General features: G+C 46.2%; 5 protein-coding genes across 7 annotated transcripts in view; 2 read left to right on the top strand and 3 right to left on the bottom strand.

The window, feature by feature from the left end:
* The window catches only part of LOC131271489 (vesicle transport protein GOT1B), a 433,296-nt gene that overhangs the window by 46,902 nt on the left and 359,561 nt on the right, over positions 1–26,833 (bottom strand). The gene's annotated exons all lie outside the window — the stretch shown is intronic.
* LOC131271470 (adenylosuccinate lyase) overlaps positions 1–26,833 on the bottom strand; it is a 331,885-nt gene that overhangs the window by 255,020 nt on the left and 50,032 nt on the right. The gene's annotated exons all lie outside the window — the stretch shown is intronic.
* On the top strand, positions 1,876–3,208 carry LOC131271486 (putative peptidyl-prolyl cis-trans isomerase dodo). Its single transcript, XM_058272931.1, has 3 exons — positions 1,876–2,069; positions 2,143–2,225; positions 2,298–3,208. Exons 1-3 carry the CDS (start codon positions 2,009–2,011, stop codon positions 2,637–2,639), a joined length of 486 nt encoding a protein of 161 aa, XP_058128914.1. The 5' UTR covers positions 1,876–2,008; the 3' UTR covers positions 2,640–3,208.
* On the bottom strand, positions 2,769–5,037 carry LOC131271461 (protein penguin). The gene is made up of 3 exons (XM_058272899.1): positions 3,458–5,037; positions 3,194–3,396; positions 2,769–3,119 (listed from the first exon to the last, which is right to left on the bottom strand). Exons 1-3 carry the CDS (start codon positions 4,974–4,976, stop codon positions 2,769–2,771), a joined length of 2,073 nt encoding a protein of 690 aa, XP_058128882.1. The 5' UTR covers positions 4,977–5,037.
* On the top strand, positions 5,243–26,772 carry LOC131271453 (uncharacterized). Of its 2 annotated transcripts, XM_058272887.1 has the most exons (8): positions 5,243–5,488; positions 5,755–6,506; positions 14,710–16,012; positions 19,122–19,386; positions 22,875–24,585; positions 24,668–24,826; positions 24,907–25,041; positions 25,119–26,772. In XM_058272887.1, the coding sequence occupies exons 2-8, from the start codon at positions 6,258–6,260 to the stop codon at positions 25,197–25,199; spliced, it is 3,903 nt and encodes a 1,300-aa protein (XP_058128870.1). In that variant the 5' UTR covers positions 5,243–5,488; positions 5,755–6,257; the 3' UTR covers positions 25,200–26,772. The 2 variants fall into 2 exon arrangements, with proteins under 2 accessions (XP_058128870.1, XP_058128869.1); XM_058272886.1 differs by having other exon boundaries at positions 5,243–6,506.

The following is a 26,833-nucleotide window of genomic DNA, read 5'->3' as shown; positions in this document are numbered from 1 at the left end:
TTCCATCATAGTACACTTGCTCTCACTTGCAGAATCGGACGCACTTGTTCACGCTCTCCCATCTCTCTCGCTCTATTTCTGCTTTTTCTCTTTTTCCAACCCAAAGGGAAAATGAAAATTGCCGATTTTCTGCGCTTGCACCTCCTCCACCCAAGTTTAGTGCTGGAGCACAAACGGTGGCATTTCCTCTGCGTTACGAACTGAGGTAGGTTAAATCGTCACTTTTCATCTCAAATTACGTTGGTTTCGTGCAAGAAAACCGCACAACGGAACACAATTTACCGAAATTCTTTAAAAAACGGCACTTGTTCGCAGAAGATACTTTTTTCACTTTTCCACTGCCGCGACGACAACAAAATCCGTGTCTGCTGCTTCTCGTTCCTCGTCAGCGACTGTCGAGTGGTGTTGGCAGAATCGGGATTCGGAAGATTCGAAGATTCGATCCCTAGACGGATTCCAAAGATTCGAATCCCATTTGACGGTTCGAGTTTGCTGCTTGACAGCTGAGGTTCGGTTGTTATTTAACCGGTAATTTTATTACCGATACAATTACCGGTCCAATGACCTTCTCGCCAACAACCCTGATCATTTGGCAAGGTTAAATTCCCGGTTAGATTTTGGGAGAGGATTTGAAAAAACTGGTGCTTGTGATGTGTAATTCCAGCCGGAATTGTAAACTAAATGAAACAACTCTCGGAGCTGCCCATCGGAGCTCTTTGCATCAATTCAAGACTTTAATTTGCCACTTGTGAACTTAATATATTTGTGCAATTGTTATTTTGTTACTTTTAAAATTTGTTAATAATAAGTTTTTCATATGGGTCGTTTATGCCGTATGAAAAAGTCTTAAAGTACCTACAGACTGTCGCCAAGGCCTGCCAAGACAAGACCAAGGCAACACTTGACAAGCTACTAGCAAGTGCCAAAAAATCTTGCCTTGGTCTTGCCCGTGTGTGAAAGCCCTCGGTAATACTCAGCAATCATTGGATTTGAAATTGCTGAGAAACCGTTGGTGATTTCGGAACAGTCGATTTGATTCATTTTCATTCGTTCATAGTTGAACGACTTTAGTGCCTAATCTGTTCCAGGACACAAAATAACACACAATTACACTACAAACAGCGTTTCACAACACAAAGCACTGCACTATTTTCGTAGACACATCCATTTCTGATGCACACGCATAGAAAACAGTTTGCTTTGATTGTTTCGTTAACAAGTTGTCAAGTGTTGGCGACAACATTTTCTCGACGAGCAACTTTTGGTTGCGCTAGCTATCACTAGTAGTCGCTAGTGTAGAATCGCTAGCGAGTAGCGCATTGGCGGTAAGTACTTGGCGCCAATATTGGCGTAGTCTGTAGGTGCTTTTAATCCTAAATGCAATAGCGGTCGCGGTCGTAGAGGTTTCACGTTATCAGCGGCTTAGCCGAGGAAATCTTCACTAAATTAGCATGGTCATTTCTTTCAAGATTTAAGCTTTTTGAGTAGAGCATTGAAGACCCGAATTATAATCGAAAGAAATGAATATCTGAAGGGGTTCAATTTCCCCACCACTAGTCTGTTGCTTGTGGCACAAGGTCTGTTAATATAGAGGTAAGTTCATACGAAAGATCTGGGAGCATAAATTCAAGCAGCCCTGAATTTGGGATTACAATAAAATGTTTAAAATTTAGTTTTGAGTTTGCATATGAATTCTAAACTTCTTCGTGCTCTACATTTAAGCAAATGATGAACATTATGAAAATGATTTGAATTATGGATTTTGTAAATTAAATTTGTAATTTTAAATTTACGTCAAAACACGATTAAATATACCACAGTTGATCTGAATTATGACAGTCGACGAAAGGTGACAGTTGTCGCAAGCAAGCGAAAATTACACTCTTCTCAAAACATAAGCCGTGATAAAATAAAATTTGCATTTCTTCTAAATTCTTACTGAAGTACCGATCGTACAAGGCAATAACGTGTTCCACTACTAACAGCCAACATCAGTGTGTAGTAAAACATGTCGGATAACCAAGAGACGGTTCCCGATGGTTGGGAGAAGCGCACGAGTCGCTCGACTGGTATGCATGGGGTTGCCCAAAAAGTGCTTTGTTTGGTTTCTGTTTTCTTTAAAATAGATTGTTTTACGCCTAGGTATGACTTACTATCTCAATATTTACACCAAAGAGTCACAGTGGGATCTTCCGACGGCCCCGGCCGAACCGGCCAACACCAACGTAAGTTTAGCTTCAGCGGAATAGCATCATGCGGAGGGATTGAGATCCTTTTTCCTCCTTCCCTCCCCCCAGGAGCCCTCTGAGGTGCAGTGTGCACATTTGCTCGTGAAACACAACAAGTCGCGACGGGCCAGCTCGTGGCGGGAAGATAACATCACTCGAAGCAAGGAGGAAGCGATCGAGATTCTCGAGTCGTATCGCAAGAAAATTCAATCCAACGAAACCACACTGCAGGAGCTTGCGCAGCGGTACTCGGACTGTAGCTCCGCCAAACGTGGCGGCGACCTGGGGATGTTCAAACGGGGAATGATGCAGAAACCGTTCGAGGATGCCGCCTTTGCTCTGAAAGTTGGGGAGATGTCCGATATAGTCGACACCGACTCAGGCGTTCATTTAATTCTTCGGTTAAAGTAGAAAGATTGTGCAACAATCAACTTCTAAACAAGGCATGATATTAGGAGCAAAAGTTTTGTTTTATTGAATCATACTTCTCGTTTTCGTTGCCCTACCCTCGCACTTTATAAACGGCCGAACGAAAGGTCCCTAAAATTTCAGTTTTTCGACCAACAGTTTTCCTCCCGTATGTGTCTGCGCCTTTAGTTGCTTCTTCAATGGCAGCAACTTCTCACGCAGCATTTTCTGTACGGCCACGGTAGAATTTTCGAATGTAAGCAGTAGCAGGAAAGACGGCCTATTTTGGGCAATCCACGTGCTCAACCGCTCGTCGGTCAGGGCTTCGACAAGCGCTTGTCCAAACTGCGAAACGTCTTCACCGTCCTGCTGTCGCTTCTCTTGGTCCAATTTAAGCATTTTCTTTAGCGCAATGTGTATGCCAGCATGTTCTACACCGTTAACCAGCGGATTGGCGGCCAATTGTTTTTCGCGTGAAGCAGCCTAAAGTTCGGAGCAATAGAAACGATGTACGTGTAAAATTTGGTCAACACAAGCACAAGCAATAAACTACTTACTTTCTCCTCCTCGAATGGACTTTTCTTGAACTTCTTGATCTTCCGTTCGCCGGCAGGTTTTTCATTCTCCTTCGGCTTTTTCACGGCCTCCACGGACAGGATCGAGCCGTCAAGGTTAATTTCGTTCTCGTGCACTTTCCATTCCGGATCGCACACCACCTTCGCCAGAGCCCGGTGCAAACGTGCCAGGTGTTCTCCAGAATCTGTAAGAAAAGCGTTGCTTTATAATCGCTGACAGCTTCAATTTGATTAAATGTCACTTACAGTTCTTTAATATAGCGGCTGTTAGAAGTGCAGTGTGGCCACCACGGAGCCAAAAGTTGGGATTATTTTCCACCTGCTGACAAAATGCTGCCTCAGCCGATGCAAATAACTCCTTGCGCCGAATGTCCTTATCCTTTTTGCTGTGCTCGAGGTAGCCATCGAGCATCTCGATCTGGGCCGGATGCAGCAGATCCTTATCTGCGGGTGAGAAAATCCATCCAACTACTTTTCGACCCCACTCGCCCGTTCCGACGATCGTTTCTAGCTGCTGCATGATGGGGGTGACCACCTGTTTCCCTAGGATGACTGTGTCATCATAACAGTTCAACACACACAAGACCAACCGATGTCCGTGCTCATGGATTGTCATTTTTTCTATGTACGGTTTCATGGCTTTCAGTGCCGCACGGCGTTCTTTGACCACTGAGCGTAGGAAGCAGAAAATGGCCGCACCGGTACCTTCTCGTGTGCTGGAAATCGACGCCAATAGGGGCAGATAGAGCTCGATTACTTCCGCGCGCTCTTGTTCTCCCGCTTCCGGGAGGAATTCGGCCAGCAGTGCATGAATGAGACTATTGTCGGTGCACTTTTTGTTGGCCGCTTGCACGAGATGGCCTTTTACTGTCATCAGTACGCTCTTCTTCATGTACCCGTTCGTCTTCCAGCAGTCCTTTATCGTCTGTATGCTGCGATCCTTCTCCAGTTGGTATAGATCCGAATAGAACGGTTGCCGCATCAGCGATCGCTGGTCGTTCGTAGCGTACTCGTTATAGGCGGCATCGACAATGGCTCCAGCAAATGCTTGATTTACCAACTTTATAACGTGCTTTATGATCTCGTCCACCACACGCATCCACAGCTGTTTCGTTCCATGCTTAAACAAGCTCGTAATGCAGTGATGCCCGTATTTGGACGTCGCCAGTTCGCACAGCGAAGGCAGCAGACTCGTGGCAATCTCATCACGAATGCTTTCAGAAGCATTCTTTACCATGCATTGAATGACTCGAGCCGTATCGTGCGTTGTCGCGATCTTAGAATATGCATTTTCCTTCCCAAGCAGCTCGTGCAACTTCTGGACGAGCTCCTCCTTGTTTTCGGCATTTCTACGATTCAGCTTGTCGTAGATTTTTTTCGCACTAACGCTTAGCTCGTACAGCTCCTTCGCTTTGTTCTGCCGGCGTGCCTGTCGCAGTTCCTTCTGTTTCGCCTTCATACTGTTCCAGTACTCTTTCTTCGACTCGGGCGTATTTGCTACGAACTTGTTCTTGACCGGTAGTGTACCCGATTTTCCACCAGGAGAATGTTTCTTTTCAAACTTTCCGCCCGCCTTGCCGGCGATTGATTTAGTGCCATCATTCTTTTGGAATTTAGGTTTGCCGGTCACTCCGTCTTTCTTTACTTTACCGTCTGGTTTCACAACGACCTTTTTCACAGCGTCTCCGTTCTTCAGCTTCTTTACCGGTTTGCCTGATTCGGAAACGGAGTTTTCTGAAACGGACCGTTTCTTAGTCTGTATCATTTTGCAGTTATTCTTGAGAAAACTTTAACGAATTCGAACACACTTTTCAACGATCTGTAGTTTATCAACAAAAACACGTTTTCTAGCGAGGCACTTTGACAATGCTCAACTGACAGTTGTCGAACGATCCGCAGGTGCAATTATCGGTGTTATTTTGACAACTTCGCTTGACAGTTGCGAACAAAATGCCCAACCTTGTAAAAAGGTATTCAACAACCAAGCTCGCTTGAACGATTCTTTAGTCTTTCGTCAAATCGCCAGGCGTTCGGTCGCGTTATTCCTTCGCTTTTTTCCCGTCCGCGCTCCGTGCGCTCGGACGTGCGTCGTGTTCGCGTTTTGTGTTCTTCGCTTCTTGGTGGTTCTTTTCTTCGGTAAAGCCTGGTGTCGCCATTCTCCTTCCTCCAAACCCCACACACAAGCGACCAACGCGATTGCAAAAAAGGTGAAAGAGCCGTACGCCAGCGCCGTGTAAAACGGCAACCTTTCCGTGTCCTCTGGGCGGGCGCTACCAGGTACGCGAAGTGGTGTCGCAATTTGTCTCCAGTCCGTCCAAACGCCAACAATTGCCATTTTTAACCAGCAAGTGTTGTAGGAGAAAGGTGTTCAAACTCTTCGCCCTCCCCCTCCCGTCGAGCGGGTGGATAAAACGCACAACAGTACCAGAGCAGTGCCAAACAAAGCAACCTCTCTAGGGTTGCCATTGCGACAGCATCGCAAACGGCGCACCAAAGGTAGCCCGGTCGTAAATGGCAGGCTTAAAAATTCGTATCCATTTTAGAGGTCGCCTCGCCTGAAGCTGTGCGTCTCGCTTGCAGACGTAGCGCTGACATTTGCCAGTGGTAAACATCGGAATGCGAAGCACCAGAATCCACCCGACGGTCCAGCAGATGTCAATTATCTTCCGTGGTTCATCGCTTCCGCGAGTGGCGTTAGTGGAACACCCCCGGGTCGGTGGTACGAAAGGATGAATTCAGGCCATCTCGGTGGTCAACGAGAAGGCATTGAATACGCCAAATAGTAGTGGCAATATTTACCGCAGAGGAAAAGCAACATCTAGCGTTTTAAGAAGGTCGTGTTCGAATACATTCCCCACGGGAAAGTGTTGCAAAGGGAACCCCACCAGGTGGCCAGTGCGGTGCAATGATATGTGATACCGATTCCGGTCAGTGGATGTATAGTGTCGTGAATCGCCTGTGCGTCGTCTGCAGTATCGGTGGTGATAAGCGGTGATCGTGCGCGTCGTGGGTGTGCGATTCGAGGGGTGAGGTGTTTAGCCCCGAAATGGAACCGGGTCCCCCGGGAAGTACTTCCACCGCCCCCGTCGGAGCGGGCGGTAGTGGCAGTGGAGGTGTAGTTGGAGCACTTAGTGGCGGCAGTGGTGCTGGAGGCCCTATAGTTGGTGGGGTAGGTGGGACAGGTGCGGGTGTAGTAACGCGACCACCGATTACGGCATTGTTTCGCGAAATACACAAAAATACCTGGCTTCGGCGACTGAGCGGCGATAGTAGGCGACCGTCCGTCTTGAACAAGGTGCGTATCGTAAGGAAGGGAGGAAAGGGCATGGGTAGCGGGAACATGGGTGGTCAATGTAAGACACCACCCTCCTCCCCTGGGGCGGGAGGTGTATGTTATTGTTATGGCTAAGAATGTGTAACCAAACGCCTGGCGCACCGTCTGACTGCAGTGTGTTTTTGTTTGGTGTTATCATTCCGTCAACAAGTAGACATGCAATAAAAGGCCATGCAGTAAGCGCGAGCGAACACCAAAACAGTCGTTTAAATCACATTCAATTGACTACTAGGGGTGTAGGTTTCTTTTTCGTTAAGTAATAGAAAGCTAGTTTTCATTATCAATCAATGTTTCGTATGTTCTTCTACACCAGCCTTTCTTACAAAGTAAGATTATATAAAGCTCTGGTTGCATTCAGTTAAAATTAATTACCTAACCTTTTTATATATGCCTTGTTTAATATTGTTATAACAATGCTGAAGTATGTACTTGTGCAATCATTTCAGTCTGTTAAAAATTAAAACCTGGTAAAGGAAAAGAAATCGCACCAACAATACATGAATTAGTATTCCATGCAATTATTTTGATGACATATCCCAAACGTATGTAAATGGGACAATTTGTTTATTTGAAACGATCCATCGACAGTGCAAAGTATGTCGGATTAACATTTGATCGGCATCAAGCTTTCGAGTTGATTACTTTTCACAAAAAAGGTTCAATTTAATAGACAGTTAAGGGCCAACTTTCTTGAAAGTGTTATTCCTACAGGGATTTTCAGATCATATCATTACAGCAGCAGCATTATTTCTACATTAAGCACATGATATTCCAACTGCATCAGTTGATTTTATAACGCGATCATGTTTATAATATCATCTGAAAACCCCTGTATCTTTCACTAAACAGTCAAACGTTTCATTTTATACCATTCTTCATTGATAGAAAACACTGAGTTGACTGTTCTAGTTCTTGTGGGGTTCATTTACACTTTCTCTACTGTGGGCTATTAACATTTGTAATTTATTTGTCACGTTTCATGCATTTTTCATTCATCGAATCAGCAGCCACTATCTGATACCGGATTTACCAATCGGTATGCGATCATGATTCACACTGTGAATAATCCAGGTGATTTTTGTTTGAACGCGTATTTCCAAGAATAATATTGTTGTGACGGATTTTTAAGCGCAAACTCGGTGGCAGACGCTTAAACTAAGATAAGAAAGTGCTGCGCAATGTCTATAATTTCTAGATAAACATAAAAAAAAATTTAGACGAACTTACGTTTCATGTTCAGTAAGACCTTTTCTTGGATGGCATTTCTATGTTTGATTTTTCCCAATAACGAATTATGTAAACTGATCTTTATTTTCCATGTCTTCTAACTATTCATATAAAAAAGGCTTACCTTCGCGCCTTGCTTTCGTTTACCATCGTCTGCCATGAGCCAAAAAAGTATAAACAATGTGACATAAAATCCTAATCGGCTCATTTACGTTCCAGATGCTACTGATCTATGTGATCTAAGATTTGCAGAAAAATGTCCCAAAGAAAACGAATGAGATAAAAAGAAGGAAAGAATGGCTAAAATATGCTGGTCAAGCCAAGCCGTCAACTGTCTGTCCTTCCAATCTGTCCGAGTATTGTTGCCACGAAACGTTGAGCAGATGAAGAAAAGTGAAACATAAATCCCCACAACACATTTGTCACTGTACATTCCAGCTCAAGTTCCCACCCCTGTTGGCCTCGGCCAGCGCATCCCCTGCCCCCACCATCGCACGACCACCGTCGACCCGAAGGACTGGGCCACGCATTATTCCACACATACCCCATTTGTAGGTCGGGGTTTTCGGAGTGCTTTTGTTGTGAGACGATCCGGTACTCCCTTCACCACCCCTCCCCCGGTAGGTGGTGGAATATGTGAGAAAGTTGCCATTGTCTGCAGGACACCAGCAGAAGTCGTCGGTTGTGTTGAATAAAATGGTGGGGGTGAAGAAAGTTGTACATTTTGCACAGTTTGGCTTGAAGAAAAAATCCTACACTGCTCAAGTACATATCATACATTGCGAGATTACCAACCTTCCCATTATCCGACGATTGTGGTAGTTATTAATGTAAAACCCTTTCTTTATCTCCACCCACCACATTGGATCGCTGAAGACGGAGTAGATTGGTAGAAAATAACACACATTGAAACACTGGCATTTTTAATTCCGAAACCATCTTACACTATGTCATTTCTTAAAAATGAGTGACATCACCAATATTTTTTTAAAACATTTTTTTCTCTACCAAGCTGTTTATGGAAGTCCAACTTGAGATCATAATAGCCGATCACAGCCTTCCAAACGTGATCTGCTTCTTTGCACGAAGAAACCGAATGCGATCGGTGAGTTTTAACCATGTATTAGTAGCATTTACATTTTCCCACGAGAAGTTGGTAGCTTAATTTGAGAGGGTTATTTTCCTCATCAAACCCCATAGTTAGCGATCGTGGCGCGACCCTATCGCGGGACAGATTATGAATAGACTTGCCCAAAAAAAAAAAAGAAAAAAAAAGACAAACAACAAACACAATGTATTTAGCCTTCGTCGTATGTTTTTCTTACATCTTTGTTCCAGTTCGAAAGGACAGACCGAATGGGAAAACAAGGTGCCACAATGGGACACAACATGAAAAGCATGGAAACTCACCTTGTAGAATTGCACGCGCGTTGAGCCCTTTTTTCCCGCTAGGAATGGTATCGATAATGGGTACCACATTTCAGCCCCCCCCCCCCGAGCCAGACTGGGTGGCGCCAAAGGGTCTATTTTCCTGCCTACTCCGTTTGCCTGACCTTCTCCGACCACCCGCCAACCCCGGATCGATGGATGTTGAAGTCCATTTTCGCTTATGACATAGCAATCAAGTTCGATCAATTCATTTTCCACTCCACATCCGTGCGATGAAGTGTGCGCAACACGAGTTTTCCGTGGAAATGGATAATTTCGCTTTCGACCAACGTCGATGGAAAATGGGCGGTTTGCAATTATTATTTTTTTTGTATTTCTGGCTGGCACGTGTCGCCCGTCTCGCGCCGTGCCCTCGATTGGGCTGCGTGTGCTACATAAAAATCATCGTTTTTGGGGTCGTTGTCGGTGGATGGAACTGACGTGCTCGATTCGTTTGGGGTGTCCTGGAGCCATACACGAAACGTATCCCATGGCGAGGGAGAACATTATGTGGAGTTATCATGCAGACAGTTGGCTTCCGATTTCGACAAATTGGGCACATAAATAATGTTGATTGGTAGAAAAGGATTTATGCAAACCGGTCGTTAAGAAAGAACGTTAGAAAAATTGTCTCGTTTTATTGTTAAATTGTACATTGTTATTTGCTAAAATGGTAAAGAAATAAAAGCTTACCATCCGGATACTCTTGACACATTTGAAGTCAAGTGCTCCTCAAACTTCTTTCCAGGAGTCTTTAAGAACCTCATGCAAAGACAAGAAATTGATTGATTCAAGAAACGAACTCTTTTTTCGTCTCTTTCCTTACGTGCGTAGCGAACCGAGACACGGCTTCCATCGAAAGGGAATCGTTGCCCGGGTTTTGGAGCAAGTTTGCGTCAAAGGCACACGATTTAAAAGTTGTTCCCACACATAAACCCACAAGACTTGGGAGGTTTTTGGCGGTCCCCCCCATTCACGATCGCCTCCTCCGGCAGTTGAAAAGAGATGGCATCCGTTTGGGAGGGAGGGTTTTATTTTTCTTTATTAATCTTTCTCTTTTGGCTTTTAATTTTTATTCAACTTGATCGCACGGCCGTGCCTCGCGCTTTTCGGGGCGACTTGATTTCCTGTCAAGGTTAGTCACGGAAGCGGATTAATAAATGCGACCAACCAATCCACCGGGGGCCCCGTTTGAAATCGTTACGTTCTGCGTGCGGATTTTGATAAGGATCATCATGAATGAACTGATCGTCGAATTAGGCATGGGGCGGTTTTCAAGTTTTCTGGTACGAACATCACCACCCTCCACCCTTCGGGCTCCAGAGTGCGTTTATACCCTGCTTCCGTTTAAGGATTTGCGTGGTGATGCCATTGTTTAATCAGTATGGTTTAATAGGGTCGTTGAGTAATTTGATTACCACCGCTGGGAAGTAGCCCCTTTATTGGTTCCCGTCTGATTGATTGTAGTTTTCCAATGTGAATAAAATTATAGCTTCGAGCGTTTGGGATGGAAGCTTTGGTCCTTTTTTTATCGCCAATTGAACATTTTATTATATTTGTAGATTTAACCACAGCTGCTCGTCAAAGGCTTTGTGAATCATGAATGTACAATAATTACTGCTTATTATGTCTATTTTTGTCGCTAAACTTTTTAAATAACTTCATTTTTTTACCTAGCTAAACATTTGGTTATTTTCTATAATACACGAAGATCGTTGTTTCAATTCAGTTTTCGCTTGAAACTTTATCGCGATTTAATTTCAATTTTAAAAGAATTTTTTTTTGAATACATAAAAATTCACATTCCATTGGATGTGTTAACATTTGGTGGAATTGTTCATCCTTAAAAAATAAATGTGATTGAAAAAGTATCTGATCAGTCAAAATGACTGGTCCGGTAGTTCTAGTGTGAATATAAATAAATGTTTGGCTGGCTAGAAAGCAACAGCAAACTACAAAGCGACCTTGGTTACATTCGAGGCAGAAATTAATGCACAATGCCAAAAACCTTTGCAAGATCAAATATAATCGGTAATAATACAACTGTCACAAACCTATCGGCTGAAAACAAATCAAAATGATGGTTTTAAAGTGATATTTATGTCTACTGTTTTTGAATTGTTGCTATTTACTTCAGCGCTATACATTTTCCCAAATCTCGCAAACATCACAAGTACGATTAGCCCTTTTATGCATGTTCGCTTCAGCTATGGCTAATTGTTTTGCCAGCGCAGCGCATTTTGCATAATTTATTTTGCCCAAAAACCTTCATCCTTGACCAGCACGCTTGGTTAGTTGGTGTAGTGGCTAAACAAATTTGAAACGCCAACTGAAACAATAACCACCGCCAAACACAAGTGCTTACCGACCGTATATAATGCAGCGTGTCCCCGGCCGGCGAGGAAAAGGAGCATTTGTAAGTCGCGCGCGGTAATGCGAGGCTAAGAAAAGCGAAAAACAGCGGTGGAAAAAGCGACACAATAAATTTAAAGTCATTCCTTTGTCTTTTCCACGGGGCCACGGGTTTGCGAGCTCCTTGACACTATGCTTATTATTCCGCGGGGTAGCGGATGTGACTTTGCGCACGGGTTCCTTCCCCAAAAATCTCGGTTTTCCCCTACGCTGCTGCAAGGTTTTGTGCGGGTAGAAAAATGCAACAAATTGCCCCAACATTAAACCATTAAAGCCCAGTTCGCTGGAGCCTCGGTTGAGTGTGCGGCGTGCAGAGAGTGTTAAAAATATCAACATGATGATGATCTATTCGCTTGCGGTGAAGCGTAACTCCGTCCGCTTGGAAAATGGCTTAACTTTGGTGGAATGCAAATGCATTTTCCTCCACCATGGTCTGGTCTGGTGTTTGGACAATTGACGCAAGTGTGAAGCATCTTTGCTTTGGCCGCTATTTTTGTTTTCGTTGGATATGCAACCCGTTGTTTTAGGTGTTTTAATTGTTTCGAATTTCATAACCACCGATCGCCATCATGCACAAGCAAAGTTCGCTGAGCGCAATTTGTCTAGAAGTAGATCATCAAAATACCGAAAATGATCGCTAAAGCGCCTTCGACTTGCTGCAATCGATGTTGAAACGCCTCGAATGCATCCATTATCACGCACATCTCTTCGGTGATCTCGATCGCGCCAAGTCTTGCAGCACCGAAAAACTTGCTTTAAGCTTCAGCTGATCGCGAGCAGCTTACGGTAAAAGAAAACGAGAGAAGGAACCACGTTGAGGTATGGGAAATGCCATGCGCATACACGTACAAAAAGGCGTCAAATGCCCCATGTGGCCCTCATATAGTCTGTTGGCATCTGGTTTGTGGTGTTTTATGGCTTAGGAAAGCGAAAGAAAAAAAATCCACCCAGATGGCGCTCACCTGATGGGTCCGTTGTTTTTCGGTGATCTTTTAAGAAGAAACGAAAAGAAAAGCACTATACCGTCTTCTGAGAGGGAACTGGGAAGGTAAAACAAAAACACGGCGTTAAGGAAACATCTGCTTGCTCAGCTGAAAGGAAAGGGTTCGTGGTTGCTGATCGTGGGCATGGGCAGCACCTGAATGCACAAAACTCACCGGGTTTAACTCTCACTCCTTTTGGGCCGCCAGACGGGACGCCGTACGGGACAAGGTGTGGACCACGAAAAGTGGGAATAAGATACCCGCCGGAGATCGTTGGTCCCCGTAGCGGATCGTCCTAAACGAATCGCAATTAGAGCGCGGTGCCATAAAACGGCACGAGGCGACGCGAAGCTCGAGTCGAATTAAAACATGGTTCCCTTTCCGAAAGACCCGAGTCAAAGAAACGGTCGCCCAAGAAAACGGTGGGCAGGCTAAGTTAACTCTTTCCCGGGTTTTTCGGGAGCCCTTGGAACCGATTGCTCCCTTTTAGCGCCGCCGCCGCCGCCGGCCCCAAATCATGGGGTTCCCCTCGCTCCCGATGTGATAAATGTGTGCGTCGAGCAATTTACAATTTATGGACATTATCGCTATTATTATTTGCTCGGTTGCCCTCGGTGTTGTTTGATGGCGGGGAAGCAGAAAAGAAAGTTTACATTCCGCTTTTCTTCGTCACGCATAATTATCAACGCTGAGTTATGGAATCCAGATGCCCAGATCACACTTCTTTGCTCCGCGCTCCGCGCACCCAACGGGGGCATGAAATTGCATGTTTAGGTTCACGCACTCAACTCAACTATGGTTTCGTTTGGAATTTATTTTCGAACCGTTGTTTCGGGTGCTGGGGGACCCTGGAAATAAATCAAAATAATGCATTAAACTTTTTACGGGGCATAATTTAATCTCGTTTAAAAACACTGGATACATGTGTAACTAAAGAATCTCTTTAGTCTACTTTTTAGGAAAACACCATGTAGGTGCTTCCAAAGCAAATACATTTTTTTTGTACTTGAAATAAAACAAACAAAATTTAGAAAGCGTGAAATATGTTTTATTTTCATCTATAAAAACTTTGTTTTTGACATACATTCTTAAACATACTGTAGAGTCACGATTATCCGGGGGCGTTCATAATCGAGGGTCGGAGGTCTTTCCAGTTTATGTTAGTGCTTTTTTTTTTTTTACTGTCTTATGTTCACTTAATTTTCGCGATTAAGAAAAAGGTCATCTACGGAAAGTTTTTTTTTTCTTCAAATTTTTCCATACAATGTACCGACCAAGTTGAATTATTTACCAGAAGGCAACGGAATAAACGTGTCGGTTGTTGAATTATCTCCTAGTAGTTCGTGTGGGTCATAACGTCTCACTTCTCTAAGCTCGTATGCTTGCCTTTGTTATGTTTACAGTACTTCTAATTAACCTTTTTGCTACTTGTTAATTTGTTTAAGTTTGTTGATCTCTTAAAATTTTTGCAGATTATCCGTAGAATTGTCCTGTCTGTAATTTTCATGCCATCCTTTACCGCTGATGATCTGGTGCTGTATATTTTCTTTCCTCTAACCTTGACTTGGTTTTTTCTTTACTTGAAGCGAATGGGAACAGTTTTTATTTAATTATCTAAATATGTCACAGCGAGTTACAAAGTGCCTGCCAATATCTTACATTCGTACATTCCAATTCATGAAGCAATGCTTTTATTGTCAATGAAGTGAAGATACAACTTAAAAGTAAATATTGGAAAGAACATCGATGGGTCATCGCTTATGGGTCATTGGTATATAAATATTCTACCCCTAGTTTAATCACAACAGTTCCAATAGTTGTTGTACCAGTTCTTTAAACAAAATTTACAGATGTGGCTTAGTTTAAAAATAGAATTTACTTCCTTTATAGCTTCATACTTCCTTTATAGCTAAGTATTTCAAGTATGAAATCGGGGCATATTTCTATAAACTTTATTGTTAAAAATTCAGGTTTTGTTCAGAATTTGATTCACATGCTAACCTCTTATGTAATGCTCTCGGCCTTTCTTATCTGTGCTTGTTTAAAATACAAAATCTACCCCAACACAATATGACTAATTCCGGTGCCTCTTTATGCTTCTCGTTATCACGCAGAAACCGGACCGGTATTGGGTGGTGTTTTGCGTCCACGACGACTGCGAGGCGCTGCTGGAAGGCTACAGTGACCCGCGGCAGGCGCCCTCGCACGCCCCCGAGTGGTCCCTGTCGCTGCAAACGGTGCAGCATATCTCGCACGCGCTGGTGTCGGTGGAGCAGGAGTTCGAATTTGTGATAACGCTCGGCAGCGAGGTGGCCCGCTTCAATGCCAACACCTGGGAGTGCATGCAGGAGTGGGTGGAGTGTCTGCGGGCGAAGCTGCGCGAGATGAAGCTGCTGTCGCCGAAGGAGAACCTCTACTCGCGCCTACCGGAAGCGCGACCGCCGCTGGCGCCGACGCGCGACCCGACCTCCCCGCTCCCGGCCACCCCGCCCGTCCCGGCCGCCCTCGTGCCGGGCATCGAGCGGGTTCAGCATCACCATATCAACCAGACGGCGGCAGCGGGCCCGTCCGGTCATAGTTCCTTGGGCCCGGTCGGATTGGCTTCCAGTTCGGTCGCGCCACAAACCGCCTCACTGCCGCCCCTGCTGGCGAACAACGGTAGCGCCTCCAACACTGGTACCACCAGCTCAACATCATCTTCATCGTCCTCCTCATCATCATCGTCTTCGTCATCGTCGTCATCGTCGTCATCATCGTCGTCATCAGGCAGCTACTCATCGACGCTCACGTCCATATCGTCCTGCGTCAATGGCGGTCCGCCCGCCATGTCCAACACCTCCACGCAGAATCTCATGAACCTCCTGTCGAACCCACTGCAGGCGGTCAGCAGTATTAGCGCCCAGAGCAAAAGCGGACCAGCACCACAGCCGCCGGATAACGTGTCGCTCGTGTCCTGCTCCTCCTCCGGATCTTCCTCGGCGGCCTCCGAGGCAGCAGGAGGCGGGCTCGAGGAGCTGTCCGAGGATCTGCACAAGCGCATCATCAACCCGAACACCGTCGCAACGCCGAGCTCATTGAATTTACCGAAACCGCAAAAAATAATCACCCGGGAAAATGGACATGCCCACAGTGCGTCGTCACTGAGCGGCACTGCGGTCAACGCCACCCATCCTCATCATCATCCGGTGGTGACGTTGGCTTCCGGATCGTCCCCGCCCGTCACCTCCTCCCTGGCGACCACCTTCGTGAACAACGTGCTGGCGGATCCGTCCGGAACGGCCGGTGCGTCGGTGAAGCGGTCCGGAGCTGCCGCCGATAAGCTGCTGCTTGACGTCCGAGGTGGCCCCTGTGACCGAACCGGCGGTGGTGACGATGACGATGGAAACGAGCGCGATGCGAAGAAAGACGCCGCCGATGGTAAGGAAGCTGCTGTCGCCGGTGGGCGTCCGCTTAATTGTTCTCAATTAACGGCCGGTCGGAGAATGATGGAAGGAGGTCGCGTTAGATTAAAGATTTTTCAACCCATCCACCCACCCAGTTGAAACGGCACCACCGCGCCATCGTTGTCCCCCCTCGTTTCAATGCGAGTTGAAGTAAACAAATGACCATGATTAAACCACAAGGGACCATGAATGGTCCATCGGGCGATGTCCATGTTTGCAAATTGCACCCCGGAACCATTGGCAAGGGGAAAAGGCAGAAGCGGCGGGGGTCGTCAGTATTTCCAACGAGCTTGTGCTTCCCAAATAGAAGCCACATACCGTCACTCACCTTTCTGTCCTTTTTTGCGCCGAACGAACGGTAAAAAAACGGACTCGCTCGTATGACTCAACCCTCAAACGCGCGTAACCGTCAGTCACTGTCGTACAGAGTCCACGATGGTCATTCCCCATCCGGTGGTTGGGGCTGTGCAAATTTCTCGCTGGCCTCGGGCCTTCCCTTCAACGGCTGGGTGTTCAATTGATGACGCGCACGTTCGCGTACCGTTCATCGATACCGACCCCGTTGGCCGTAAATCACACCACCCAGGGACAACGACACCTATGATGTGTATTCAATACGCGAACGACGGAACCGCCTTGATGGTGCCGTACGGATAGGGTTTTCTACACGGACAGATGCCCTTTCCCTGGGTCGTTTAAGATAAGAGGGAAGAGAAATGTAAATGTGGCGCTGTGTTTGGAAGGCAAACGTTTCAAATGTATCATTTTCGAAGCAATTTTGCGCGTGTTAAATGTTATACAAATACGTTAGTCACAAGCTCAATATTGAGAGAACCAGGTTTCAATTCAGAGAAACGTTATGTTGAGCAAATGAACGCTACTTTTTTTTTATTTTCTTGGACAGAAATTGTGAACACAATATACAAATTGATGCAAACATTCTAAATCAATCCAAAATAGATAAATTTTTACTAACAGTTGTTCAAAGGCACGACTATTTATCTTGAATTTTTGGACTAAATATTATTGAATTTTATTCAAGCACGTTATGTTCTGTACTTACCAAAAATATAAATAAAACACGTGAAAGGTTTATCCAAATGTTAAATCTTTATAAAGACAAGTCAGTTTATACGCAAAATTCAGAACAGTGACTGAGTTTAATATTTCCATGTTCGTGAAAGACTCATTTTTCCTCCTACTTGTGATGAATTCAGTATTGTAATGTAATTCATTAAGTGTTTGATGTAAATTATGCAAGAACTTTTGAAATTGTTCCATTCACTGCCGTACGATTTTTGTCTTTCGGGGCACATTTATTTCTTCCGCCGGGTCACGCCGGGCCTTTATTAGAATACGCCCACAATTTACATTCCACTGGGCCCACTCCTCTGTACCCCCGGCCGGGGGCGGAGGGACACTTGTGACGGTCGGCCAGTGGTTTCGGCGACATAATCGTCCATCATTAGTCCAAACTCGGGCTCCGAAATATGGTGTGCGCCTTTTGATTGAGCGAATTCGTTGGAAAAACAAAACGATCGTACCACCAACGCGGAGAAGGGGGTCGGTCATGAACTTTCATGTCCGCCCTAACGTCGTTCGTTTGCTCTCCAGGGAAGGATTTGGTCGTGCCGGAATGTTCTACCAGGGGGGGGAGGAAAAAACACATGGATGCATCCTACAGCGACTGGACGAGACACGGCTTAGCCGTGGCATCATCCGCTGAGTATTCCCCCCCCGTAATGGCTGGCGTGGCGCGTTCAGATTCCGATTCCGCACCGGAAATGGCAATGCCCGTCATCAGCGTCGACGGGAACGAGGACCCGTACGAGTCGAACGGCGGCACACCACTACTGCTAGGCGGGTCGGGTGTGTGAACGGTGGTGGCAAATATTTGCATAATATTTCGAACCCCGTCGTTTACCTCCAGCGTTTACTCGGCATCGCTCTCTGCCGTTTCCCGGTGAGATAGTGGCGTTCTTCGGCGCGCTTCAAATGGCATGGACAGGAAGGGAAGCTTAGGGAACCTAAAAGAACCGTTTACCGTTGGCAGGAGAGGGAAAAGAAGGTTGCCGACGTCAGCCCGTGGTTTGAAATGTTTTAATTTAAAATCAAATTTAGAGGTCTGGTGGTACTGTTTGATTATTTGATTTTTCTCGGCCAGCCTTTTTGCAAGTAGGAAATTAGAAAATGAAAATTGGGCTTGACCTTTGAATGAGAAAAATCAAACCCCGCGGGCTGAAGCTTCATGTTTCGGGTTTCCAAAGAAACATCCAAAGGAAGGGGAAAAAACTTAGAAGAAAGTAATACGCATATTTTCCTTTAGTGTTTTGCTAGGCCTTTTCCGCTTGGTTTTAACGTGAAGAAAGTTGTAGAACGAAAATAGATTAAATTTTTCATTACCTACAGCATTCGTTTTGTGTGTACCATTCTGAAAGACCGGGCGTTTTCTACCACTCCTCCCTCCCAAAGAGGTATTCATTTTCATCCATTCCACAAGGGCTTGTTTTGGTATCTCTTGTCCACTTGTGTCCGGTCTGGAATATGCAATTTATGTGGCAAATGTTGGCCAACCGGTGCCAACAGGTCACACCTAAATCATTCCCCATCGTACAGTTCCTAGCCCTTGGGCGCCGTGTCTGTTTGGAGGTTACCAAGCACAAACACACCGACACGAGCAACTTCGAAGTTCGAACCATCTTCGGATGTGCCACCTTTTCCTTTTTCCTCTCGGCCAAACGGAAGTTGTTCACCGGTTCGCCGGTGTGTGGCAGAAACATATGTGTAATTCCTGGCTGGCTGTGTATTTGTGCGTTTGTGTGTCCACTTCAACATGCTTCCCCGTGTGGGGAAGCAGCCTCCATCATCATCCTCGAGCGAAAACCCTGTAGAGTGTGGAAAAAAGTTAATTAAATCTAGCATTTCTCATTTCCTTTCAATTTTCGACCTTTCCCCCCCCCCCCCCCCCCCCCGGTATCTGCGCATATCCCCTTCCCCTTTGCTAATTTGGTGTTGATTCGTGTTTCCCTTTTTCGTAACCGTTTTTCTTTTTCCCTTTTTAATTGTTGGTTTTCCATCTCCAGTTGGTCGCCGAAAAGCGGAGAACAACGGGGACGGCGTCGCTGAGGCACGGCCAACGCCCGTCCAGCGGCAGCATCTGCAGCACGCGTCGGAAAACGCCCAAACCGGAGTGGCCAGCAATGGCTACGGTGGCGAATGCACGTCATCGGCGGCGACCACTACATCATTGGCCGATGCCATTGGAGGAATGCAATCGACACCGAAAGCGGCCGCCGCCTCGTGCAGTGGCATCCTGCCGGTAGGATCATCTTCAGCGAACGGGGCAAGGTAGGTTACCACCATCACGGAACGTGTGTGTGTGTGTGTGTGTGTGGGGGTTTGGGAGCTTGTTGGTTTGCCGTGGATAAAATGTGGATAGGTTAACCTGCCTCAAACGATGGTGGGTGTCTGTCCAACTCCGCTTTGCAACCAATCTATTCGAATGGTTGTTAAAAACACGAAAAAAAGTATTAAACATTGTATCAGAACATATTTTGCCGGATCAGAAACTTGGCCATGGCAGTGATTCCTAAAGTATATTTTAACACATTTTTTTTTAGTATAAAATAGTGAACCCAAACCATTCTTTGCAAGTTTATTTGAATCATATTTCACATTTTACTAGAACACAATTTCGCACATTTTGACAGTTGACTGACCAACTGACAGCATTTTACCATTTGCAATGGTTGCTTTGCGTTACATGTAATCCAGGGGTTGGCACACGTTTTCCAGAAAGGGCCAGATGAAACTAAAGTTACATAAAAAGTGATATAAGGTAAAATATTTAAATATAAACTCTAAATTATTCTTATACCCAAATTACTTTAAAATATCTGAGCGTACTGGCGTACTCTCAAAATAACTAAAATAACTGAGCTTCGATAAATTTTCATTATTGCGAGCCTCATTTTAGTTCGTAATGGTTATGTGTAACCCATGAATGTAGCTGTTTTGGATGCAAAGTAAACGAGTTATTGCCGTTGGATTTTGGACTTTAAGGAGATTTAAGAACGATCAATAATACAAATTAGATAAAAAAAGTCTTAAAATAAATTTGAGGATGCCACCTGACACAACTCGTTGGACAAGTCGTTGAACAACTCAATGTTGAACAACTCGTTCAACAATATCAATCTTCATTTTGAGAACAAACAAATCTGACATCGTGAACAAATTCGGTAAGAATTGAGATGGGTTTTTTGTATGAAGCACTACAATTTCACTACGGACTGGATAATATCAGTTTTCGCGCCGGATTGGGCCCGCGAGTCTGACTTTGCCGACCTCTGATGTAAACTAATTATTAAAGAGCGTGTCTTCGAAGTACCAAAATAATCAATCAAGTCATCAAAGTCCATAATAGAGCCTGAAGTAGAGGTTACCAATAACTTTGTTAAATACGTGTTTCACCATGCAAACATTACAGAATTATAGCTTCTTTGAGAAGCCCTGATCTAGACACAACCAGTCGGTATTTTTTTGCAACATCGCCGTATTTATCTTTTGCCGATTTTATCGTCCTCGCTCTCGCCGATGAAGCTGTTCGCCGGCGGGCCTACGCCCTCGGTCGACACTGATTGGCCGTAGAACATCAGGCAACGGTCAAAGCAATCGGAAAAGGACCAAGCGAAATTAGATTTCGAATGGATTTATTAGCATACGTGTACAGCGCCCCGCATGGCCATCCATCCGTCGTCTACCGCTCTTGCGTAGGAAGGGTGGCGTGACCATGGGTCACAGAAGATGCAGAGGGCGGGGTGGACAGGTGTGGACAATCATGCTTCTCGGTTCAACTAACTCGTGCCACCTGGCCACCCATCACCGACCGCTCCATTCGTCCGTGCTCCGAAAAGGTAATCCAGCAGAATACGAGCGGCGTTTTAAAGTGTTAACTTTTACCTCTTGACTGTTGCTCGAGTGACTGTTTGTTGTTCGCGGTTCCTGCTCTCTCCTTCCCTTGGCTGCTGCGAGTGCCGATACTACTACAGTGGTACTACACAATTTTTCACTTCCCTTTGTTGATGTTTCTTTTGATTTTTATATTCTGTCCATGATCCTAAACATATCATTTGTGTGTTCTTTTTTACTGATCACTGAGGGCAATTAGTGTGTAGAACTATTTTATTTTTTGAAAAATAGAAAAATATCGTGAAAAATACATAACCAAGATAGAAATTTAACTTTTTCATAATTTAAAGATCGAATGGATCGAAACGAGAAATATTGTTCGTTGTTTTAACACAAGTGTACTGCATTTGACCGCTTTGCGACGTGTGCTCAGCTTGTCCCTTTATCGGTGTTCACTTCTTCTTGGACACCAGCTCTTGGTTGAGATTCGTTAATGGAACAGAACAGAGCGGACGCGGGCGGGAATGGCGGAGTTAACTCACTATCAAGGCCACTTTATTCGCGTGCGCGTTAGTGTTTGTGTCGTACGTTTCGCTTTATTCATCATCCAGAACCGACGTCTCCGCCGCTAAGACACATCAATTAGCCGATCGCCGTCGATTCCGGTCCGTCGTCGAAGCTGTCGCTCGGCGTTGAAGCCCCGCTGGAAGTGGAGCCCGCCGATACTGCTGCAGAAGTCGTTGGGAAATATCGATCAGATGCATGCCACCGGCGGACTGGGTCCGAATTTCGAGTGCCTTTTCGCGCACCCGAAAGCTGGCGTACAGTTTGGCAAACTTCCGCTCGAGGTAGCTTTCGATTTCGTTTCGATCTACGGCGGTCTCCTTCACCGGAGCGGGCGGTTCGTGCGTTTGGGACTCGATCGAGCGGCGAACCGGTTCGGGGGGTTGCTCCATTCGTCGCCGTTCGAGCGCCTTCGCTCTAATTCCCTCCAGGACCACCGTTAGCCATTCGCGATCTACGGCCCGAAGGGTGTCCGGCGGGGTTTGAATGGCCGCATCAGGGTTCTCTAGAATTTCGTTCACTCGGAATAGTAAGGCCGACCGAAGCGCATTGTGAAAATGGGCACAACAGTAGCTCCCGTCGTCGGGTTCTTCGTTCGGCTTCAACTTGGCGCAAGCGACTGCCTGCTGCAGTTCCGAGATGTCCTCCTCCGTGCGCTGGTTAATTATTTCCGCCTCCTCGGCGAGCGCCTGCAGCGGAGCCAACAGTGGACCATCACCAACCGGGTCCTGAAATTCCCTCATCAGTACCTCGATTGGTTCATTGAGGAACCGCGGGAAGATGAAGGGATGCGTTAGGTTATCATCGGCCAGTTGTTGTAGGAGTAGTTTCGCGCATCGATTCCGGAGCGCCTTCTCTTCCGGAAGTGTTCGATTGAATCGTTCGATCCAGTGAGCGGTGTGGCGGATGTCGGTAGGATCCTCCAGGGTGGGAATCAGATCACGCACTATCCGTAGGCACTGATGGTACTCCTGATCGAGTGCGAGACTATTCGGTCCTTGGTTTTCGGAGGTATCCATGAGTTCTGATTGTCCAGGAATGGAAAGAAGTTTTGCGGTAGATAGATATCAAAATAGAAACGATGTGGTGGGTTGCTTTGTATGACGAAGCTCTATCAAAGCCAACTGTGATGCGAGTGTGAAAAAAGCCAACTGAGATATTTGTAGCAAGTGGATACAACTTCTATAGCTCCGACCAATCCTAGTGAAAGGTGTTAGCAGTAAATGTTCTTTTTTATTTCGTAGAACCAGAACTATTCCTATGTCTCATTAGCGTCTTCTAGGATAAGCCTCATAATAGAGATTTCACAAGGCGAACAACTTAATTAACATTAACTTATGATGTCTTTCCTCGTCTAACAGAGCGGAAGCGAAACGTACGCGACGAAAAATCTCCCCTTTGGCCATGCAATCCCTCTCGCCGTCGACGTCGAACGAGGAACCGCCATCGAACGTCACCATCATTCAAGTTTCGAACAGCAGCGTCACGACGACCCCCTCGCCGACTGTGACGACCTCCCCGAAGCCGGTGTCTCGGTTCATCTTCACGAAGGCCAAACCGATGACAATGACGACCCCGGCCGTCATCGTAAAGGACAGTGGAACCGGCAGCAACGGCGACAGTCTTGCGTCCGATCATAACTACCGTAGCAATGTGCAAATCATTCCGTCCAATGTCGAGTACGAGCGGCAGCAGCCCGTCGCCAGTACGGAGGATCATCATCTGATGCAACCATCGATCATCGCTTCGATCAATGAGCAGCAGATCACCACCGTTACGGTGCCGAACGTGTCCAAATCCGTACCGATGCCGGCGGTGAAGGCAGCAGCGGCACCACCACCATCCCTTAAGGCACCGGTCACAAGTGTCGCCGCGACGGTCCAGGTGGCCGTCGCCACTTCGTCGACTCCGATCAAGGGACCGGAAAACAATTTCGGCACGGTAACACAGATCGCCGTAAATTCCAGCCCTAACCAGCAGCATTACGAGCAGGTTTTTCTCTCAACGACCCTCACGCCCCCATCCGTCCAGGTGACGACGTCGTTGGGAGGTGGACGTGGTATCGATGGAGCGACGGACCAGCTAGTATCAGTGACTCCGGTCGGCGTGAAACCGGCGGCAGGCAATAGGAGCAGCAAGGTGTTGCTCCTGAGCAAGCAGCCACGTTCGTCTAGTCATTCCGAGATCGCTCTACCCGGTCGGGCGCCAACCAAAGGTGGTAGTGATAAGGAGAACCATGTCCAGCATCACCCTAGCAGCACGGCGTCGACATCGAAGCAGCTGGGCGGTGTACAACCTTCGGCCAGCAGTCCCGCCGTGCCATTGCATCTAACTGGCGGGAGTCCTTCGAAACGGCCCGCGGTCGATCGGAACATCTACACACCGCATCCGCAGAGGGCGCCTCTTTTGCAGCGCGGATTAACCGAGCTAGTGCTAAGCACGCGCGCATCCCCGTCGGCCACGGCAGGCCCGGAACACCCGGCACTGAACGGAGGGCGCAGTCGACGTCCGCCAGTGGAGAGCAAAATGATCCGCAATGAACCGCTCCCGCCGGAACAACGGCGTCGCAGTTCCTCAACGTCGGACGCGCGACAAGAGCACCCAGCGAGGACCAATGGAACACAGCCGGGAGTGCCCACAGCTGGTGGTGGTGGTGTGGTTGGACGCTTGCAATCCCCTCCCCAACCGTTTCGACCCCATCACCAGCTGATAAACGTCCCCGAGGGCCAGATGGCGAACGGTGGCGTTGGCGTTGGGATGACACCCGCCCAAATCGGTGGAGGTGGCCCAAATCGTAAGCTAACGCTCCGGGAGCAGCAGGTGTTCCAGTTACGCCGTGAAATGATGCACCCGGGTGGCGTTCGGCTTCAGTTGCGCCGCAAGGACTGCATCAACTCGATCGGGCTGGTCGATGCGTTCGGAGCGGTTTGGGTGGCCGGCTGGAAGCAGAAGGAGCATCCCGTTCTCTACAACGCATTACACATTGGCGATCAGCTGATCAGTGTAGCCGGTGTAGCGATCGCTTCGTCCGCCGATGCCCACAAGACGATACGAGCCGCACCGGGGTTGTTTGTAAGTTTGATCGTTGACTTTTAGACATGTTTCCTATTATTTGCTCTGTATTAATTCCTTTGAATTTTTCTCTTGTCCGTAGGTCGAGCTTATTATCCGCCGGGTCCCGTTCGGCCGGGTATACGCCATTCGTCGGGAAATGGATGGGCAGTGTCTGGGGTTGATTCGCGATGGCAACACCGCTACCATTGTGGACGTTGTGCCAAACAGTCTCGCCGCCCGACACGGACTACCGCCGAAGGTACGTAGCAAATTGGAAATACTATCAAATCACCAACAAACATGCCAATGTTCAACCATTTTGCTCCCGTTTTCTCACAGGCAAAATCATGTGATGGATTGTCGCTGACGTTCTGGGTACTGACGGAAATTAACGGTCGTCCGTTGAATCTTTTCTTCAAGGAGCACGAAATACGCGACCGGTTGAATGCGGTCGGACGAGAAATTTCGATACTGGTACGTAGATTTGTTCACGGATCAACGGATCTTAACCCATTGCCAATGATTAATATCTTCTCTTTACCTATTCACAGGTCCAACCAGCAGATTTGGTGACGAAGCTGAAAAAACAGTTGAAATCACTACGCGGCCACAAGGATTTTATTGTGCAATAGGGAAACTAGAGGGAACAGCAGCAACAAGCTGCAGCCGCCACGCTTGGTAGACACAGGGAGCGCAAGCAAATAGAACGTACAGGAATCTTACTTTGTACGACAATAGTACTTGCACGGAAGAATTTGCTACGAGAGATGGTAAATTAAAGGATTATCAAGGCGACCACTTAAGCGATCATCGCTGTTTTAAGGACGTTGGGACCCAAGGTTTAAGCGATCGCCGGTTCAATGGGAATCCATGTTTTAGCCAACCAACTGAGTGCTGCACTGACGTGGAGGGTACGGTCAAAATGTGTTACTATTGATAAAAAAACTAGACTGTAAGAGAACCGCGTACTACTTTTACTATATAACTACTATATAATTGGAAACTAATACTACTACTTCTTTAGCAAACGAAACACGTTGTGACAGCATATTAGCGTTGTAGAATTAATATCGTACGCGGACGGAAGCTCCGAGTGGAAAGGAGAGAAAAACAAAAACAAAGGCAAAAGGCGAATGGCAGGAACACTCCCGGTGAACGATTAGTGCAAATTTTCGACCTAGCGAAACGTTTAATACAAAGCATTACTAAAAACTTACGCCAAATTGATTCGACGGACGTATACTTGGAACGGTGATATATGTGGTTTATATATTTTTTGTAGTTTTGTTTTGTTTTTTTGTTTGTTTTTCGGTAGCGTTCTTAAAATTTGATGTACGGTTTCCCAGAACGAAGAAAAGGGGGCGGAAAATGTCATAGAAAAAATTAGTTAAATTGATGCTGCTATTTTCGTATCAAAATTCTTCGAATAAACGGTTATGCTTTGTGAAAGTGTTTTTCGTTATCCCAAAAGGTAAACTTAAGAAAAAAAACGTTCGTTTGGGAATCGTACCTTTGCAACTACAACTAAACATTAACTCAATCGTAACAAAGTGGTAAACAAAAAAGGCTGTAATACTGGCACAATTCTTGGCGGAACTGTGCCGAACTCCTTACCTGTGCGTTTGTGCAACGCAAGTGTGTGCAAGAAAGTGCAAAACCGATGAAACCAATTCACTGTGAGGCAACTAAACCGGCGGATTATGGCGCGGAAACGCGGGGAAGCACAAGCTCAACTCGAGAATCCTTCGGTGGTGACAAACTCGTACTCGAGTCTCAAAACACAAGGCTCGTCACACGTCACTGGTAGCTGCATTATTGGCCGACGGCACTCTCTTTACTATCCATACCGTATTTTCTTACAAAAGTCTGAAATTGGGTGATCCAATGCTTGCGCAAATTTTGCGATAGTTTTGATATTGAATATTATGGTAGTGGCTGGCTGGCCGAGAGTATTGCAAATGGAACAAACACAGACAAAACTAATGAACGATCAAATAAGAGAACAATTAAAATAGGGATTTGTTTTGTGACTTAGATACACTAACGAAACCGTTCGTAGGGAAAGTGATTGTATACAATTCCTTTGAACTAGGTCCGTTTCTTATGTCGTGTGTCGGGCACATGGTGTGTCGCGATTCTTCACACTTTGGCTCAAACGGTAGGAAAAGAAAAAGATATATAGGAAATATAATAAAATAAACCATGCGTGATGGCTTTTGTTTATTGTTCATTCGTAGAGTAGAGGTTTTTTGAGAAAAAGATGTTC

This window comes from Anopheles coustani, chromosome 3 (assembly GCF_943734705.1).
Source record: "Anopheles coustani chromosome 3, idAnoCousDA_361_x.2, whole genome shotgun sequence".
Classification (NCBI taxonomy): Eukaryota; Metazoa; Arthropoda; class Insecta; order Diptera; family Culicidae; genus Anopheles; species Anopheles coustani.
Note: the sequence above shows the minus strand (reverse complement) of the source record. Positions and strands in the feature narration are given on the sequence as shown.

Coding starts and splice junctions, on each gene's coding strand:
- LOC131271461 (XM_058272899.1), bottom strand. CDS start 4,976: ATGATACAGACTAAGAAACGGTCCGTTTCAGAAAACTCCGTTTCCGAA. Junction 3,397..3,457: donor AGCCGCTATATTAAAGAACT/GTAAGTGACATT, acceptor CTTTTCTTACAG/ATTCTGGAGAACACCTGGCA. Junction 3,120..3,193: donor GTCCATTCGAGGAGGAGAAA/GTAAGTAGTTTA, acceptor TCCGAACTTTAG/GCTGCTTCACGCGAAAAACA.
- LOC131271453 (XM_058272887.1), top strand. CDS start 6,258: ATGGAACCGGGTCCCCCGGGAAGTACTTCCACCGCCCCCGTCGGAGCG. Junction 16,013..19,121: donor GAAGAAAGACGCCGCCGATG/GTAAGGAAGCTG, acceptor TTCCATCTCCAG/TTGGTCGCCGAAAAGCGGAG. Junction 25,042..25,118: donor GACGAGAAATTTCGATACTG/GTACGTAGATTT, acceptor ACCTATTCACAG/GTCCAACCAGCAGATTTGGT.
- LOC131271486 (XM_058272931.1), top strand. CDS start 2,009: ATGTCGGATAACCAAGAGACGGTTCCCGATGGTTGGGAGAAGCGCACG. Junction 2,070..2,142: donor GCGCACGAGTCGCTCGACTG/GTATGCATGGGG, acceptor TTTTACGCCTAG/GTATGACTTACTATCTCAAT. Junction 2,226..2,297: donor CCGAACCGGCCAACACCAAC/GTAAGTTTAGCT, acceptor CCCTCCCCCCAG/GAGCCCTCTGAGGTGCAGTG.